Source organism: Orcinus orca, chromosome 10 (assembly GCF_937001465.1).
Source record: "Orcinus orca chromosome 10, mOrcOrc1.1, whole genome shotgun sequence".
Taxonomy (NCBI): Eukaryota; Metazoa; Chordata; class Mammalia; order Artiodactyla; family Delphinidae; genus Orcinus; species Orcinus orca.
This window is the reverse complement of record NC_064568.1, coordinates 43670036-43688442: the sequence shown is the minus strand read 5'-3', so window position 1 is coordinate 43688442 and position 18407 is coordinate 43670036. Positions and strand designations below refer to the sequence as shown.

General features: G+C 47.1%; 1 protein-coding gene and 1 long non-coding RNA gene across 4 annotated transcripts in view; one reads left to right on the top strand and one right to left on the bottom strand.

The window, feature by feature from the left end:
- LOC125960315 (uncharacterized) overlaps positions 1 to 6347 on the top strand; it is a 327486-nt gene extending 321139 nt beyond the window's left edge. Inside the window, exon 3 of the long non-coding RNA XR_007469884.1 lies at positions 6289 to 6347. This is a non-coding gene — a long non-coding RNA (uncharacterized LOC125960315). The remainder of the gene's footprint in view (positions 1 to 6288) is intronic.
- MYRIP (myosin VIIA and Rab interacting protein) overlaps positions 1 to 18407 on the bottom strand; it is a 219202-nt gene that overhangs the window by 54974 nt on the left and 145821 nt on the right. For all 3 annotated transcript variants that reach the window (XM_004277854.3, XM_049693613.1, XM_033401969.2), the window contains 5 exons: positions 17842 to 17939; positions 17535 to 17615; positions 16351 to 16494; positions 9594 to 9741; positions 1851 to 2479 (listed from right to left, as the gene is read on the bottom strand). In XM_004277854.3, coding sequence (XP_004277902.1) covers positions 1851 to 2479; positions 9594 to 9741; positions 16351 to 16494; positions 17535 to 17615; positions 17842 to 17939 — 1100 coding nt within the window. The remainder of the gene's footprint in view (positions 1 to 1850; positions 2480 to 9593; positions 9742 to 16350; positions 16495 to 17534; positions 17616 to 17841; positions 17940 to 18407) is intronic.

Here is an 18407-nt window from a genome sequence, read left to right as displayed (position 1 = left end):
TCTTTTTGTTTTAATTTTTTTTTTTCACGACTGTCTTAATGGGAGCCCCAGGATCAGGGATCTGGCTGACAATTCATAGAAGGTCACTGTAGCAGAGGCTGGTGATGTCCCTGGCTGTATCCCCCAGACCTACATGAGTTGCCTGCAGCCACAGGGGATGATCTGTGGCTCACTGATAGTTTCCCACCTCAGACCCGGCTCTCTCTCTTCTTCTCCATCTGAGGGATTTCTCAGGCACCATCCATGCAAACCTGGCTGTGTATGGAGTTTATGCCCACCCTGGGTGGGACCTCTCTCTACCAGTGGGAGATGGGAGACTAGGTAACTCTTCCCCGTCTTCTAGTAGGAGAATTCTGAGCTGTGATCCACATGACTTCTCAGTGGGTCCCTGGTGGGATGGAGCCCCAGTTGCCTATATTGTATCTTCATTGGCTTTTCTCATTTCCCCGTTTCACTCTTGGGTTTCCTGGGATCGCCTCTCTCATAAAACTACATCCAAATCCTTAATTCCAGACCTGTTTTTGGTGGAACCCAAACTAAGAATGCAAGGCACGGTAGCTGGGTACTATGGGAGATGCAATGACATCCAGAAAGTGGGTGTGGTTTCTCCAGGAGCCTAAAAAGTCAAGTTGATAGTAATGCAAGTAGCTGTGATGATGTGCCTACAGAAAGCAGAGGCAATATAACTAGATCTTCCATAAGGGTCACAGTTTCAAATAGTGCAATCCATTGCTTTTAGGCATTTAAACTTTCCAGGCTACATGTATCCTTTTTGAGTTTAGAAAATACTGCTATGGGAAGGCCAGAGTCAGCATCACAAAGTTCAATATTCAGTTCATGGTGATCACAACCAGGAAGAGGTGAGGGCGAGGACACAGCATGATCACAGGCATAGAGCTGGGCATGAGCAGGGTTTATTCACAGAATATAAAATTAATCTGGTTGGGGGTCCATGAACTACCTGAAATTGTAAGCAAAGTGTGTGTGTGTGTGTGTGTGTGTGTGCGCGCGCGTGTGCGCGTGTGTGTGTGCGTGTGTGTGCGTGTGTGTGTGTGCGTGTGTGTGTGTGTGTGTGTGTTTGTATGTACAGGTCTATTTTTCTAGGGAGAGATTCTATAGCTTTAATCAGATTCTCTAAAGTGGTTCATGAGGTAAACCGTGAGGGAGGCGGCACTGAGGATTCCAAGGAGGCTTGTGATGGGGACTAAAAGTCACAGAATGTTAGTAAACTGTGCCCTGAATTATCACATTGAAACAATACTGACTGTGCCCTTGTGCTGTGTTCTAGGACAGCAATTTATAAAGTTATCTTATTCACTCATCACAACCATTCTTTGAAGTAGGTTCTAATATTAGCCCCATTTGAAAGATGAGGAAACTGAGACCTAAAAAGATGCCTTGTCCAAGGTCACACAGCTGGATTTGAACTCGAGGAGGCTGACTCTAAACCCCATAGCCTTAACCCCACACCAGTGGCCATCAGACTTTAATGCACAGAAGAATCACCAAGAGAGCTTGTTATAACAGAGATGCCTGGGCACCATCCCCAGAATTTCCGATTTAGCAGCTCTGGGGCAGGGCCTGAGGATCTGCATTTCTAACAAGTTCCCAGGTGCTGCTGCGGCTGCTGGTCTGGGGGCCACACTTTGCAAACCCACTTTGAACTCTAAGCTTTCATCTCCAGAGAGGAGGGCATGGAGCCTCCAAGAGTTATGACTGAGCAGCAAAACCAAGATGAGAATCCGGTTCTATGGATTCTGAACCCGGGACTCTCCACACCACTCCTGCTTGGAGGAGGGCACAGCCTACTGAAAAATGTGTGTGTGCTTGCACGCACCCAGCTTTATTACCTGATGTGTGTCCAGCTCCGGGAGATGGCCGCTGGGGAAAGACAATTCCTTGCTTGGCTCCTCCGAGCCCACCCGGGCCCTTCTCCACCTCCTGGCCCTCCGATCTGCGGGGTGGGGGGCCTCCTCAGGCTCGCTGCTGTCTGAGGTCTCCCTGCTGGCTGCCTGGGGGTTGAAGTTCACGTCTAGCTCTCCCTGTAGGCGCATCTTCTCGGCTGAGGGATTCCTGGGGGCCTTCCTCTGCAACCAGGACAGCCCGGCCCGGTGCCCAGCTTCCCGGGAAGAGCCTGCCGAGGAGGTTTCTGAGTCAGAGCACATGGCCTCGGGGTTGGGGGAGAGCCCAGAGTAGGCGGAGGGGCCTTGGTCTGAGCCCTGGGCTTGCGTGGGCTGAGGCTGGGGGTTCCTGGGCAGGCTCTGGGGCTGTGGGCACAGCGTGCTCAAGGCCTCCTTCCAGTCAAAGTCCTCCTCGCTGTCAGAGCCCATCTCATCGTAGGCGGACGCCACGCTGGAGGCCGCCTCCAGGGCCTGAAACGTGCCACTCTTAGGTTTGGCCAGCAGGCGGGTTGGGGGCAGAGCCCCATCCTTCAGGGCCATCCAGTTCCCGTCAGGGCTCTGCAAAACTGGGGCCACATCTGCAGGCAGGAGGGAGAGAGAAATCAGAGAGGGGCTGGTACCGCCTTAGAACAAGGGGCCCCGCAAAGACCTCCCCTGTGCCCCTCTTCCTAGAGCACTTTCTGGTCTTCCCGCCCATACGTGGCCTCCTCCTTCCCTGAGTTGCTGTGACAGACTGTCTGGTTCATTCCATGATCCAACTTGGGTTCTGGCTGATCACGCACAGGGCTGGGCCCTCCTCCCCGATGACAAGGGCCCTGCGGCAGGGTCTGGGTCTCAGTCATCTCTTTGGCCTGCACTGTCCCAAAGCCAGCTCGTGCTGAGGAAAGAGCAGAGGCTGGGAAGTCAGAGGGCCAGGGCAGAGAGCACGCTCAGCCACTTAGCCGCTGTGTGAGTCTCCGAGCTTGGGTCTCTGGTTGGTGAAAAGGGCGCAGCTAATACTTCTCTGGGCTGCTGAGAGGACGAAATGAGGTGAGGCTTATAGAGTGTGTTACACATACCTGCTCAGAGCAAAAGATGAATTCTTAACAGCTCTTTCCCCCTTGCCTATAAATGAGGCCACTGTAGGGCAGGGCAAAGAACAAGAACTTTGAATTCAGGCAGAGCTAGGGCTGAGCCCCAGTCCTGGCCATTACTAGCAGGTGACCTTGGTCAGAGAGCATCTCTGAGCCTGTTTCCTGACCTGTCAGTGAGGACAGTGTGACCCTCCCGGGCTGTCAGAGGATTTTTATGAGACAACATATGTGAAGCATCCATCACAGTGCCTACTACAATGAGGGCCCCCGACTATTTTTATTCTCCATCTATTGAATTGAATTGTACCATTATTATTTAACACCTGACTGGATCAGCACCTGTGTACTCCTTGTACATGTGTATAGAAGACAGATATGTTTATACCCTATGTCTGTACCCTATAGTTCCTCTTCCGTACTACAACAACACTGTTTCCACTGACTGTGTGAACATTCAAAAGAGAGGCTAACCAGGGTATTATTACCTTTGACATGTTATGGGCTCTACCTGTGATAATAGTAGGTCTTCTGGGAAAAAGGGCTCTATTTTGTTGGCGTCTTCCCCAGTGCCATGCCCCAAGATCGACAGTCAGGTAGTGCAGAAGGAAGCGACTAAAGGGCCCATCAGGGTTTCTCCAGAAATGCTCAGGCTGTCTCTCAGTTGGAGCTAGTAATGGCCAGTGGGCAGCAATCTTGCTTTTCCTAAGGCTTTCTCTGGTTACTAGAGCCTGTGCTGGCTGCCCTGAGGCAGGATGGAATCACCACCTCCTGGGAGCAGCCCTGACCAATGACTGGGGAGCTAGGGGATAAGTACCCCAGCTCCCTTGCCCGTTGGAACTCTTGGAGTTCCCCAGTGAGGAGGGCTCATCACCCATGGTCGTACCCTGCTTCATAACAAGTCATTTGTTGCCTATTTTCACTTCCCTGTATCATATCCCTACTCTCCTCCCTGTGGTTCCAGGTTCACCTCCAAATAAACTATAGGCCCTCAGATCTTTTTTTTTTTATGGCCTTTATTATGTTGAGGTGGTTCCCTCTATGCACACTTTCTGGAGAGTTGTTTTTTTTTTTATCATAAATGGGTGTTGAATTTTGCCAAAAGCTTTTTCTGCATCTATTGAGATGATCATATGGTTTTCATTCTCTGTTAATATGGTGTATCACATTGATTGACTTGCGTATATTGAAGAATCCTTGCATCCCTGGGATAAATCCCACTTGGTCATGGTGTATGATCCTTTTAATGTGTTGTTGGATTCTGATTGCAACTATTTTGTTGAGGATTTTTGCATCTATATTCATCAGTGATATTGGTCTGTAATTTTCTTTTTTTGTAGTATATTTGTCTGGTTTTGGTATCAGGGTGATGGTGGCCTCATAGAATGAGTTTGGGAGTTTTCCTTCCTCTGCAATTTCTTGGAAGAGTTTGAGAAGGATGGGTGTTAGCTCTTCTCTAAATGTTTGATAGAATTCACCTGTGAAGCCATCTGGTCCTAGACTTTCGTTCGTTGGAAGATTTTTAATCAGTTTCAATATCATTTCTTGTGATTGGTCTGTTCATATTTTCTATTTCTTCCTGGTTCAGTCTTGGAAGGTTATACCTTTCTAAGAATTTGTCCATTTCTTCCAGGTTGTCCATTTTATTGGCATAGAGTTGCTTGTGGTAGTCTCTTAGGATGTTTTGTATTTCTGTGGTGTCTGTTATACTTCTCCTTTTTCATTTCTAATTTCATTGATTTGAGTCCTCTCCCTCTTTTTCTTGATGAGTCTGGCTAATGGTTTATCAATTTTGTTTATCTTCTCAAAGAACCAGCTTTTAGTTTTATTGATCTTTGCTATTGTTTTCTTTGTTTCTATTTCATTTATTTCTGCTCTGATCTTTATGATTTCTTTCCTTCTGCTAACTTTGGGTTTTGTTTGTTCTTCTTTCTCTAGTTCCTTTAGGTGTAAGGTTAGATTGTTTACTTGAGATTTTTCTTGTTTCTTGAATAGGCTTGTATTGCTATAAACTTCCCTCTTAGAACTGCTTTTGCTGCATCCCATAGGTTTTGGATCATCATGTTTTCACTGTAATTTGTCTCTAGGTATTTTTTTATTTCATCTTTGATTTCTTCAGTGATCTCTTGCTTATTTAATAACATATTGTTTAGCCTCCATGTGTTTGTGTTTTTTACGTTTTTTTTCCCCTGTAATTGATTTCTAATCTCACAGTGCTGTGGTCAGAAAAGATGCTTGATAGGGGGCTTCCCTGGTGGCACAGTGGTTGAGAGTCTGCCTGTCGATGCAGGGGACATGGGTTCGTACCCCGGTCCGGAAAGATCCCACATGCCGCGGAGCGGCTGGGCCCCTGAGCCATGGCCACTGAACCTGCACATCCGGAGCCTGTGCTCCGCAACGGGAGAGGCCACAACAGTGAGAGGCCCGCGTACCGCAAAAAAAAAAAAGATGCTTGATATCAGTTTTTCTTAAATTTACTGAGGCTTGATTTGTAACCCAAGATGTGATCTATCCTAGAGAATGTTCTGTGTGCACTTGAGAAGAAAGTGTAATCTGCTGTTTGGGGGTGGAATGTCCTATAAATATCAATTAAATCTATCTGGTCTATTGTTTCACTTAAAGCTTATGTTTCCTTATTAATTTTCTGTCTGGATGATATGTCCATTGTTGTAAGTGAGGTGTGAAAATCCCCCACTATTATTGTGTTACTGTCGATTTCCTCTTTTATAGCTGTTAGCAGTTGCCTTATGTATTAAGGTGCTCCTGTGTTGGGTGCATATATATTTATGATTGTTATATCTTCTTCTTGGATTGATCCCTTGATCATTATGTAGTGTCCTTCCTTGTCTCATGTAACATTCTTTATTTTGAAGTCTATTTTATCTGATATGAGTATTGCTACTCCAGCTTTCTTTTGACTTTCATTTGCATAGAATATCTTTTTCCATCCCCTCACTTTCAGTCTGAATGTGTCCCTAGGTCTGAAGTGGGTCTCTTGTAGACAGCATATATATGGGTCTTGTTTTTGTATCCATTCAGCAAGCCTGTGTCTTTTGGTTGGAGCACTTAATCCATTCATATTTAAGGTAATTATTGATATGTATGTTCCTATTACCATTTTCTTAATTGTTGTGGATTTGTTTTTGTAGGTCCTTTTCTTCTCTTGTGTTTCCCACTTAGAGAAGTTTCTTTAGCATTTGTTGTAGAGTTGGTTTGGTGGTGCTGAATTCTCTTAGCTTTTGCTTATCTGTAACAGTTTTGATTTCTCCATCAAATCTGAATGAGATCCTTGCCGGGTAGAGTAATCTTGATTGTAGGTTCTTCTCTTTCATCACTTTAAGTATATCATGCCACTCCCTTCTGGCTTGTAGAGTTTCTGCTGAGAGATCAGCTGTTAACCTTATGGGAGTTCCCTTGTATGTTGTTTGTCATTTTTCCCTTGTCGCTTTCAATGAGTTTTCTTTGTCTTTAATTTTTGTCAGTTTGACTACTATGTGTCTCGGCATGTTTCTCCTTGGGTTATCCTGTACAGGACTCTCTGTGCTTCACGGACTTGGGTGGCTATTTCCTTTCCCATGTTAGCGAAGTTTTCAACTATAATCTCTTCAAGTATTTTCTCAGGTCGTTTCTCTCTCTCTTCTCCTTCTGACACCCCTATAATGTGAATGTTGTTGCGTTTAATGTTGTCCCAGAGGTCTCTTAGGCTGCCTTCATTTCTTTTCATTCTTTTTTCTTTTCTTCTGTTCCGCAGCAGTGAATTCCACCATTCTGTCTTCCAGGTCACTTATCAGTTCTTCTGCCTCAGTTATTCTGCTATTGATTCCTTTTAGTGTAGTTTTCATTTCAGTTATTTTATTGTTCATATCTGTTTGTTTGTTCTTTAATTCTTCTAGGTCTTTCTTATACATTTCTTGCATCTTGTCGATCTTTGCCTCCATTCTTTTTCCGAGGTCCTGGATCATCTTCACTATCATTATTGTGAATTCTTTTTCTGGAAGGTTGCCCATCTCCACTTCATTTAGTTGTTTTTCTGGGGTTTTATCTTGTTCCTTCATGTGGTACATAGCCCTCTGCCTTTTCATCTTGTCTATCTTTCTGTGAATGTGGTTTTTGTTCCACAGGCTGCAGGATTGTAGTTCTTCTTGCTTCTGCTGTCTCTCGGATCTTTGTATTAGGGTCCATTTCTGGGGTAAGCCAAACAGACACGCACATGATGCAAATGTGCAGACTTGCCCCGTCAGTGGAGCATTCACTCTCAGGGGAAAGGTGTATCCTTGGGGCCTTACAATTAGTCACTAAGTCTGCCCTCAGGACCATCTTTGGGGCTCTGAATCTGATGCTTCTTCTTAGTGGCACACCCTTGGCCTTCTCTCCTTGAGGAGTTGGCTACTCTGTTCTCTGAACTTTGCCAAAAAGCTTTCATTTTTTTTTTAACACTTAAACTATATCTTATTTTTGTGGTTGTCTATCCCGCCCTCCATCCCCACTCCTGACCATAGCTCCTTGAGAGCAGGGCCACCTCTTCTTCACTGCTGGACCCCCAGCCCCTGGCCAGTTCTGCAACCCATCCTGGGCTGGTAAAGACCACTCGCTTGTGAACACAGGCACCCACAGGCTGCAGGGGAAGATGGGGCACTTAATGTGTGGCTCTACATGAGTCCAGCTGTCTGCAGCCTCTCCTGGGGCAATGGGAGGAAGCCAAAGAGAGAAGGCCCTAGTGATGCTACTCTGTGCCTGCCTCCAGGGTTGGCTGTGTTGTAGATGTAGATGTGGTCCTGGACTCTCCTCCAACAGCCACTACATGGTGGGCTGGGGTCTGCCCATCACCAGTTCCTCTCTTCTTCTGCCTTTTATAATTCCAGATTGCATGTTGCTCTGGGAAAGCTAGAAGTTGGCCAATTTTTATCTCAGCAAAAGCAGGGATGGCTCCATAAATGCCCAACCCCATGAAAACCTTGGTTGTCAAGCTGCATTGTGGGAAATTCTCAGAGCTCTGCCTGGGCTCCAGTACCATATTCCCTTTGTGCACTGGGACACCCTCTGGGACCCTGCGCTCCTCCATCCTCTCCTTTCTCCAAATTCTCACTCTTTCATGACTGTGCAGACAACTCACAGTTAGAAACTCAAGACCAGCAACTGTACCCTGATCTTTATTTCCCAGTAATGAGCACATGCTGTGTATATGGCAGATGCTCAGTCAAGGTCTATGAAGTGAAAATGTGTTTGGGGGGGACATGGATTACTTGCTGTAAGCACTGTCAAGACTGAAGACTGAAGGTGGGTTTACTCAGCCCACAGTGTCCCCTACAGCTGACCTCAACCATGGACCAACAGGCTCCAGAGCCAACCTTTCCCCTGAAGCATAAACAGAACTGCTGAAAATAGCCCAGTTGATGTTACCCTTCTAAGATGACCTCTGCCTCTGGCCCTCCTCTGTTCTACATTTGTGCTCTGCTGAGACTGAGAAGTGCCCCCAGGGAATAACCTGCTTCCTGCTAAACGGATCAGACATCTTTCAAGACTTCTGGGGTTGGCCTGGACATTTTAGCATGTCAAGGACCAAGCAGTCCTCGGAAAAACCAGCAGTTTTACATACAAGTACTTTATATTTTTTATTTTAGATCTTCATCCTGAGAGATGCATCGATTTTTTTTTTTTTTTTTTTTTTTTTTTTTTGCGGTACGCGGGCCTCTCACTGTTGTGGCCTCTCCCGTTGCGGAGCACAGGCTCCGGACACGCAGGCTCAGCAGCCATGGCTCACGGGCCCAGCCGCTCCGTGGCATGTGGGATCTTCCCGGACCGGGGCACGAACCCGTGTCCCCTGCATCGGCAGGTGGACTCTCAACCACTGCGCCACCAGGGAAGCCCCAGAGATGCATGGATTTTTGAGCCAAGTATGAAATCATTTTTCTGTGTGTGATGTTGTTGAACTAAGTTTTTTGTTTCTGTGCAACTGATAAATTACACATGGGTGCCTTAGTTTAGAGAAATTTATGCACAAAATCATGTTTTGAAAACCAAGATCCTTTGCAAATTTTTCTGGAATGCTCATAATTCAGCAGGAACGGTTTTGTGAAATGGAGTGTCTTTTACAAGTGCTTATAATACCCCCTAAATTTGTTAGTTTCTAAGTCTGAACTTTGAAATGCTCTTTCTTTGTTGTTATTTGTTTACTTTTATGGTGTGGAGACACCTATTACCATGAGTAGTTGAAAAGCCCTGCAAATGTTTGAGGACCACATTAGCTGTGGTATCTTGGATACTGCAGTGAATGCCTGCTAGGTTGGATTGGTGTTCCTGGCCTACATATAATAAGACACCTTCTCCTAGTCCACATAGAACACGTAGCTGAAGGGGGGCTGTGTAGCCAAGTGATCTGAACACACTTGCCCACTGTCTCACGGGTCTCAGAAGGAAAACTGCCCATGTGGGAAACATGTCCACATTATATATTGTGTGCTGTGTGAGAGACCTCATGACTTGGTGGCCCAGCTGTCCCAAACGGGCACACCCCACTCATACTGATGGTAGGAAGGGTTGAGCAGCCACACGACAGCCGAGAAGCCTCCCAACAGCATTTTTGAAACCCATAGACCAAGCACATGCTGCTTAGAACAGTTACTTGTCTCATCCAGCCTGTCCACGCTCTTCCAGCTGGGCAATGCCTCCTCCTCCCTCAGCTGCTGGTCCCTCGGCTGCCTCGATGCAGCCTCCAGCGAAGAGGTCCTCAGGGCATCTTCTCTGCTGAGTGGGAACGCAGACTGTGACCGCTGTGGAAAGAAAAGAGGGGAAGGGGTGACCTTGTAAGGCACAGTCCCCAGGAGGAGTGCCTTCAGATCTGCAGGCGTCCCACTTCATGGAGAAGACACAGCTGATGGTAATGTCTTTTCTCGTGTTGAGGTTTAGAAGTTGCACATCAGAGCATCATGCCATATAATGGCACAAATGGTTCCTGTTTATTCCATTGCAAGCACGCAGGCCTGCCAGAAAGCATCAGAGATGTGGTAGAATCCGACAGAGCAGGTTCTCACATGCCTCCTGTTTCCCCAGCCATTCTTTCGGCCAAGATTTCTTAGGGCCAACTGTGTGTGATGAAAATGAGAGCATCTTCCCTTCAAAGACCTCCAAACCTGAGCATTTCAGCGGTGTAAGTAGAAAGTTATCGCACAATCTAAGGGCTGCAGTAGACAAGTGAACCAAGGATGATCAGTCCACAAGCCCAGAGCCTTTGCAACACATTCCCATTTAGTTAAAAAAAGGAAAATAAACTCTAACCTAAGGGCAAGTGGTAGAAAAGGGATTTCAAATGACTGACAAGAAACATGTTTGAGCTGTATATGTTACAAATGTTATACTGAGAATCTGAAGCTCAAATGTTCTGTGTAGGGAATTTCATCAAACAGGAAGAGACCAATTTTTTCCATTGTCATTTAATGAAAGAATTCCCTTCTATTGGTGATTTACTTTGATCTTTTTATATGGGTGAAACAGGAACAAAAGCGTCTCTGAGCTAGGAAGCAAAGTATCCGTCTCTGACTCAGGCCCCAGGCAGTTTGGCGCCACCAGCTGGCCAACCTCAACAACAACACTCCTGCTGCCTTCTCTCCCGGCAGGAACTGGCTCATCTTGGTAACTTTCTTCCTCTCCCGCCACAGGTCCTGAGAGTAGGAGACAAGAGGGGAGCATGTTTGGAGAGCTGTGGGCAGGGCCCTCGGGCGGCTGAGGCTGGACTCAGGACTCAGCTGTATCTGAGCTCCAAGACCACCTCTGCCACAGCACCTTGGCTGAGTGACTCAATTTGTTGAGAAGCAGAAACCTAATCTTGCGCTGCACACAGTAATTGCATAATAAGTGTGAGCTTTAGAAAGGTGTTTGAGAATAACAAAGGAGAATAGCAAACACCGGATCCAGGATATATAGGTGAGAAAATTGAGCATCATGACCAGGGTTTTGGGAGAGGACAATGCACTCTGTAGCCTTGCCCCGAAGGATGGTTAACCAGTCTGAGAAAAGACTCAGAGAGGGCTGAGGATCGAGCCCCAGCATCACCATCATTGCAGGCTAGGCCAGGGCCCAGCAGCCTGCAGACATAGGGCATCTGGCACACTTTGTTGGAGAGGGTGGTACAGCCAGTTCTGGTCCAGAAAGAGTCATTGGAAACCTCTTCTATTTCCCCTCACAAGACCTTGAGGCCGATCCAGGAGGAAGATGGGTTTGCATAACAAATACGGAACGCTTTAAGCTGTGTACCAAGGGTCACAAACTGCTTCCCACCCCTTTGATTACAGAAGAGAGTATGACGGGTCTCCAGACCTGCCGTTCGATGCAGCGGTCACAGGTTAATGCAGCCCAGGAGTGGAGGAGCTCTCCCCCTCTTATCGATTAGATGAGATTCAGTGTGCCTTCAGTTCAAACAGGCCACGGTCTGTGGAAAACCCCCTTCCTCAAGCTGGGCTGAGGGTCTTGGCTGCTTGTATTCTTGCTGTGTTATATGACACTCTATTGCAACATCTGTTTTTTTGCCTGGTGCAAGCAACTGAGGGAGGTTAATGGACTGCTAATGGTGACATCCTCAGCCCCTGGCACAGTTACTGGTACGGAACTGGAAATCAATGAATGTTTACTGTGGAGTGAATGTGATTTGGGGCGGGCTACAGGATAGGTTTTCAGAAGCCTGATTATGATAATGATAATGATCTTACTAACTTCTTGGATGAGACTGGGGATCAAGAAAAACAAAGAAGAAGCCCACTGTCATCCTCACTTATGTCATGGAGGGCAAGGTCTTGGAGGAGAGAAAAGCTAACACACACGTCAAGTGGCTCTCAGTTGGGTACCAGTTCCATCATTCTGAGGGCACAGCAAGCACTGACCCTGTCTCTAGTGCCCTGAACAGCTCTGATACTTCACAACAACCAAGGTTTTCTTGGGGTTGGGTATTCAGGGAGCCATCTATAATTTTGTGAAATCCTTCACAGATGATGAGCAGCTATCACAGAGGCAGAGATTAAGGGTGACAGTCTGTTGGCAAGTGAAGTTATTAAAAATGAAGAAAAAAAATCCTTCCATGGCAAACCCCCATATATTCAGGGGAACGTACCCTTGACATGTCTCCCACCTTGGACTGTCAAGAAAACCCCCCTTCTGTGTGATTGCACGGCTCTTCCTGTCTCTCCTACAGTCCTATTCCAACATATCGACTCCTCCACAGACTGAGCTCCTTGAAGACAGGGATGGTCTTTTGGATGTTGACCCTCGGTCCCATGTTTGTGACTGAATTTGTAGGATGTAAGACACAGGTGTGGCCCTAAGGAGCTGATGGCCTATTGCCAGATGCAGTATTACTGCAGCCTCACCTGAGCTGTTTTCTGTACCTTGGTCTTTATTTTTCTATCTTCAAACTTCTCACTGTAAATCACTGAATACATGTTTGAAAGAGAGGAAATGATAGTATTTCATTTTGCAATGGCTCAAACAATATTTTATTTCTGTATGTGTGTGTCTGTAGGAGGTGGCTGGGCTCCATTTCTATAGGACAAAAATGCTCCCTCACCTACGAAAGCCAAGATCAAAAAATGAAAAGTCCTTCTGTGGTCCCAACAGGGAAGATGGGATCTATGTTTTTCATCAGTTGAGGATGCCAGGCTTTTGTAATCTATTTCAGGCAAGCCATTGTTTCAAACTAGGAAAAACAGCTGTACCCTGACAATCACAATGAGCTGACTCCAGCGCGTCTCAGGACACTGCTGGCCTGCTGTCTCCAGCCAGGGTGGAAAAGCCCCAGAGCCTAGACCCAGTTTTGCCACAAACTCATTGCAGTAAACGTATTGCCCAGAAGATGGCGCAACCACGACATTTTTACTTGCCAGTTGGTTCAACCTCTGTGGCTCTCGGGAAGTGATGGGATTACTTGATTAATTTATTTGCCTTGTTTCCCTGGCTGGGCCCTCTGTGCCCACCCTTTCGTTCCCACCCACAGCTTTTGTTTTTCTTCCTCTTACCCACCCTAGGGTCCATGGAAGAAACAGGGCTGGTGATGTCAGGTCGGGCGGGCCTGAGTGACAGTGTCTGCATGTCTGTGCTGGGGGGCTGGGCATGGAGGGTGGAGTCCATGGGTTCAGGAATGTTAGCATGCCAGCAAAGCCTTGCAAAGATGGACTGCGAAGTTCAAACAGGCCCCGCCTCTTAACTCTTTGGGCATGAATGGGTAATGTGTTGGGTAGAGGGTCCATGCCAGCTCCTCTTGCTATGTGGGATCTTGGGAGGATCTGTTCTAAGCTTCAGTTTCCTCACAGAAAGGAATCAGTGCCATGTCTAGCACACAGAATGCACTCAGTAAATATCAGTCACAATAATAGCATTTATTAAGCTCTGCCACTGAGCCAGGGCAAGACCTCCATCCCCTCACTCAGTCCTATTGGGTGCACATGAGTGAGTTGCGGCAGCCTGGAATAACTTGCCCAAGCACAAGTTGGTGCAGGGCTTGACCTTGGGTCTGTCTGGCTCCGAAGTGATGCTCTTCCATGCCCTCTTGCTGCTGTGCCTGACACCCTTTGCTGAAAACCTGGGGACAAGGCACTCCTGGCTAACATGCTCCAACCCAGCAGGACCTGCCATCCAAACCAGCTGGTTCTGAAGCTTTAGGCAAAACTTGCAGTGTGATCATCAGTTACCTTTGTTAAAGCTTCCTCTGCAGCCGCTGGTCCCCCGTGTGGGCAGCAGCGTCCTGTTCTCCCTGTATTTCTTGGAATGTTATATTGTTGCTATGACTGCAATGATTATCATCATTGCCACCAGGGCAGGCTCCCTGGGGCACCGATCATGGCTTCAAAATAAGTCTTTGCTCTCAAGGAGCCCATGTCATAAAACAGGGAGAGAATGTTTTTAGTATCAAGGGTATATGGGCAAAGGGATCGATAACAGTGTTCATATGAATAACAACTGAGACATAGCTTTGCTTTGTATTTTTAGGGTCGGGCATAGTCATTAAATTCAATCCAATAATTATAACAATAATGAAAAATACTTTAGGTCTGTACTATAGTCATTTAAAGGAGTGAGCAAATGTGAGGGAGGAAAATGACAAAAGCACAAAGGGAAAAGGCTGAGGAAAATAGGGAAGGATAGAGAAGAGACAGAGTCAGACAGAGATGCACCTTAGTCCCCAGGCATAGCATATGCCCAGCCTCTGCTGTCATCATTATTATCAATAGGATCACCGTATTAATACAGAGACGACTTTTTATATACATGCGCCCAAAGAGATAGGCACTAAATGAATTATAACCCCTGCACTGGTGCCTTTCAGGATATTGCATCTTAAGGCTTTGAAAGCTAGATTGCACTGACCCCCCTACTGGCAGAGAACCACACAATAAAGGAGGAAATTAAAAAGTGGACAATCACACTGAACTTTCTTTCAAGCGAGTAGATGAGAAATTCTGTCAGCATGGGGATGGATTAAGTTTGGGTTTAGCAGTTAAGCCCAAGGAGCCCAGTTATAGGGTTCTGCACAGTTACCCCTGGAGGCAGGGTATTCGTGTCCTTGGAGGACTGAGGATAAAAGAGGAAGCACTGCCAGGAGACCACTGGTTTAGGGCCATCCAGGGTCTGTAGGTCAGAGTGCCCTCCTGAAGATATCATGAAGAGGCCATCCTTAAGCCTGCAGCCTGCCGGCATCCCCTGCCAGCTTTGGGTCAATGTACTGATGCCCAGCTCTGCCCCAGACCCTGTGAGTCAGCGCCCCTGGAGTGGGGCTCAGGCAGATGAGGAAGATGAGCGTCTGAGGCGAGAACAGCTCGTGGAAAGGTGGGAGAGCCACCTTCCTCGAAGTCCCCAAGAACTGAGGCTTGGCCTGCTGGTTCACGTCCAGGCTCTGGCCAGCCTCCAGAAGCATTTCTGCTTTTATGCCCTCTGCTTCTCGCTCCGTCTTTATCTAGCTCCCTAGACCAGAGCTGTGTAAGAAAACTTTTCAGGGAGGCTGGAAATGTTCTGTATCTGCACTGCCCAATAAAGTAACCACCAGTCCCAGGGGCTGTTGAGGACTTGAAATGTGGCCAGTGTGACTGAAGAACTGGATTTTAAATTTAACTTTAATTAAATGGTCACTTGTGTCTTGTGGTCACCATATGGGACAGTGCAGACTAGAACCTCTGGGATGAAAGGGACCTTAGGGATCGAGTCCATTGATCTCACGTTTTAGAGGAGGAAGCTGGATCAAAAGCTTTGGAACAGGAAAAAGGTACTCAACTCCCGACCCCACTGATTACTACCTGTGGGAGCTTAGGCAAGTTATGCTAAAACTATAGTTTCTTTACCTATAAAATGGGCCCAATAATACCTGTCCCCACCTTTCGGTGGAGAGTAAAAAAAATAACATGCGATGGGGTGATTTTCCTATGGCTTCCTTTTCAGTTTTTTTTTTTAATTGAAGTATAGTTGATTTACAATATTGTATTAGTTTCAGTTGTACAGCAAAGTGAGTCACTTACATATATGTAGTTTTTCAGATTGTTTCCATTATAGTTATTATAAGATATTGAATATAGTTCCCTGTGCTTCACTTAGTATGATCATCTCTAGGTCCATCCACATTGCTGCAGATGGCATTATTTCATTCTTTTTTATTGTGCCTTTCCAGTTTTAAATTGCACCTGTGTGTTGCCCTGTCCCTTGCCCTGTGCTATGACTGTGGGCACCTGCAGCTGATAGAACACCAGCCCTGCTGGCCAGTCCTGCTCTTTCTTGCTGAATTTCCACACTGAGGGCCCAGCCTCTATCCCATTCTCCACACATCGTTGCCGGGGCTGCTTAAACACATACCAAAGGATTTTACGGGCTTGGTGACTCTACCGCAGATGTGGCAGGCCCAGACCCTTGGGGCACAGGAAGGACACTGTGCTTTGTGGTTGGGGATGACGAACAAAAAGGTCTACTCACACCCCGACTTCCTGCCCACATCCAGATGTGATCTCAGAAGGCAGTGGCAATTCTCTCGTTGTCATTTCTCAGTTTCAGTAAAGCAAGTGCTCAAGTTGTAAGAACACACCTGGCCTTCAGAAAGCCATTTTTTCCATGGGACTCAGTACAACTATTTTCAGGATTAATTTTAAAAAGGCTATTGATATCGTTATTTTTCCTAGATTGGTCTCTGTGTAAAAACCCACCTCCATGTGTGTAAGAGCACAGGCCTCCTGGCCCCCACGCAGCGCTCTCTGCATCTCTCCCTGCCCTTCAGGAACCTCAGGCTGTCTGGTGGGCACATGTGCTAACTATAGATGTTAAGCGTGGTGTCCCCATTTCTGTGGGGATAATGGCTCTGACTTGCACACATGCAGGGCACCTGTAGGGCATGGGCCGGCATGGTTGTGGGGACTCACCCAGAAGGTGGTGGAGGCGCGGTGGCCTCCCGGGGAGGCTGTGGTCCCTTCGTCGGCTGCCTTCGCACTGCAACTCCGGGGCTGTGGCCACTCCGGCTCCTCTTCCACGTGCTGCTCACTTTTGCTCTTCTGTTTTCTTATGATCTGGGGAGGAGGTGGGTGACAAAGGGGACACGTTATTGGAGAGGGCTCCAGTGCTATGTGGGGTAACTGGGACCATCTCTGGGAAATTCTTAGCCATGTAAGAGCTTCGTTTCAGGGTCTTCCCTGGCAATCCAGTGGTTAAGACTTTGCCTTCCGGTGCAGGGGGTGCAGGTTCAATCCCTGGTTGGGGAGCTAAGATCCCACATGCCTCGTGGCCAAAAAACCAAAACACAAAACAGAAGCAATATTGTAACAAATTCAAAAAAGACTTAAAAAAAAAAGGTCCACATCAAAAAAAAAATCTTAAAAAAAAAGTGTTTCGTTTCAACAGAATACCATCTGATTTCAGGTCTTATGATAAAACAGCACAACTAAAGCCTTGAACATTCTACATCACTTTACAGTTTACAAGTAGTCCTTTTACAATGCTCACAACTTCTATTTATTAAGTGCCTACTGTGTGCCAGTCTCTGTGCTTGGCACCATAAATGCTTTACCTCATTTAATTCTCAAAATAATTCTAAGAGCTACGTACTATAACTCTCCCCATTTTACAGATGATGAATGAGGCTCAGAGGTTATCAGTTAAGGACACACAGCTCATAAATAGTGGAAGTGGATCGCAAACCCAGAGTCTCTGGCCGTACATCCTGACTTTAGGAAGTGTCTGAAAGCCCTAAGGAGGGGGCAGATACCAAGCATCATGAGGGAAGGCTTCAGCTTGTTTGCACCGCTTGCTAGGTTGGGCATGGCCACCTGGATTTAATGAGTCCATTTGTACGAAGGTCTCCGGGCTGGGTTCCTGGCTCCTCACCCACCAGCTCAATCCCTAAAGGCAACCACGTTCACACCGCTTAGTTTTTGCAGGGCAATTCAACCCCTCTGCATTAGCCCCAGAGTACAATGGAGAAAGTGAGAAGAAGAGAAGAAACGGTGCCCAAGACAACAAAGGCGCCTATGGCGGCTCTTCTGCTCACCAAAGGCCCTGGTCCAGGCCAGGGTGGTAAATTGCAGTCATCTGGATGCTAGGGCCCACCTACCTTCTGCAGGATGGTTGTGGCCAGTTCCTCAGTCAGCTCCTCCCTGTGGTCCCGCAGGTAACTGGCCTCATTCTGCTTGTCCTGCAGAGAGAGGAAGAGAATGTCGTGAGCTGTGGGTGTATTTGGGAGACTTGGCAATCGCTTTCTGAGGAGTCCTGACCACAAATGCAGGGGGAGGATAGGCTCTAGTCAAGGATGGCTATCATGATGATGGTTTCCCCACAACCTGCACTTTCTCTTGGCAGCCAGGACTCCACCCACACCTCCTCCCAGACAGACGTTGTGACGGGGGCCGGGGTGGGCATACCAGGCTATCCCCATAGGCTTCTGCTTTGGAGATCGCTTCTTCGATGGCCTCTTCAGCCACCCGTAGGGCGACAGCCAATGTGTCCATCATGCTATGTCCTAGACAGGAAACAGATCATAGACCGCTTTCTGAAAGGCAAGGACAAGCTCCAAAACATACAAAGTGGCTTAAAGATGACTGGACAAGGCTTCCCTGGTGGCGCAGTGGTTGAGAGTCCGCCTGCCGATGCAGGGGACACGGGTTCGTACCCCAATCCGGGAAGATCCCACATGCCGCGGAGCGGCTATGCCCATGAGCCATGGCCGCTGAGCCGGCACGTCTGGAGCCTGTGCTCCGCAACGGGAGAGGCCACAGCAGTGAGAGGCCCGCGTACCGCAAAAAAAAAGAAAAAAAAAAAGACGACTGGACAAAAGGACTTAATATAAGGAAATAACGGTTCTTCATCCACTTTCTCAGATAAAGATTATGTTTTATTTTGTGCACGTAATGTATCATTATAATGATAGGGAGGAAAATTGTGAAATCTTCTGAGGGCTGTGCTCATGGTTTAATGCAAACACAAAATC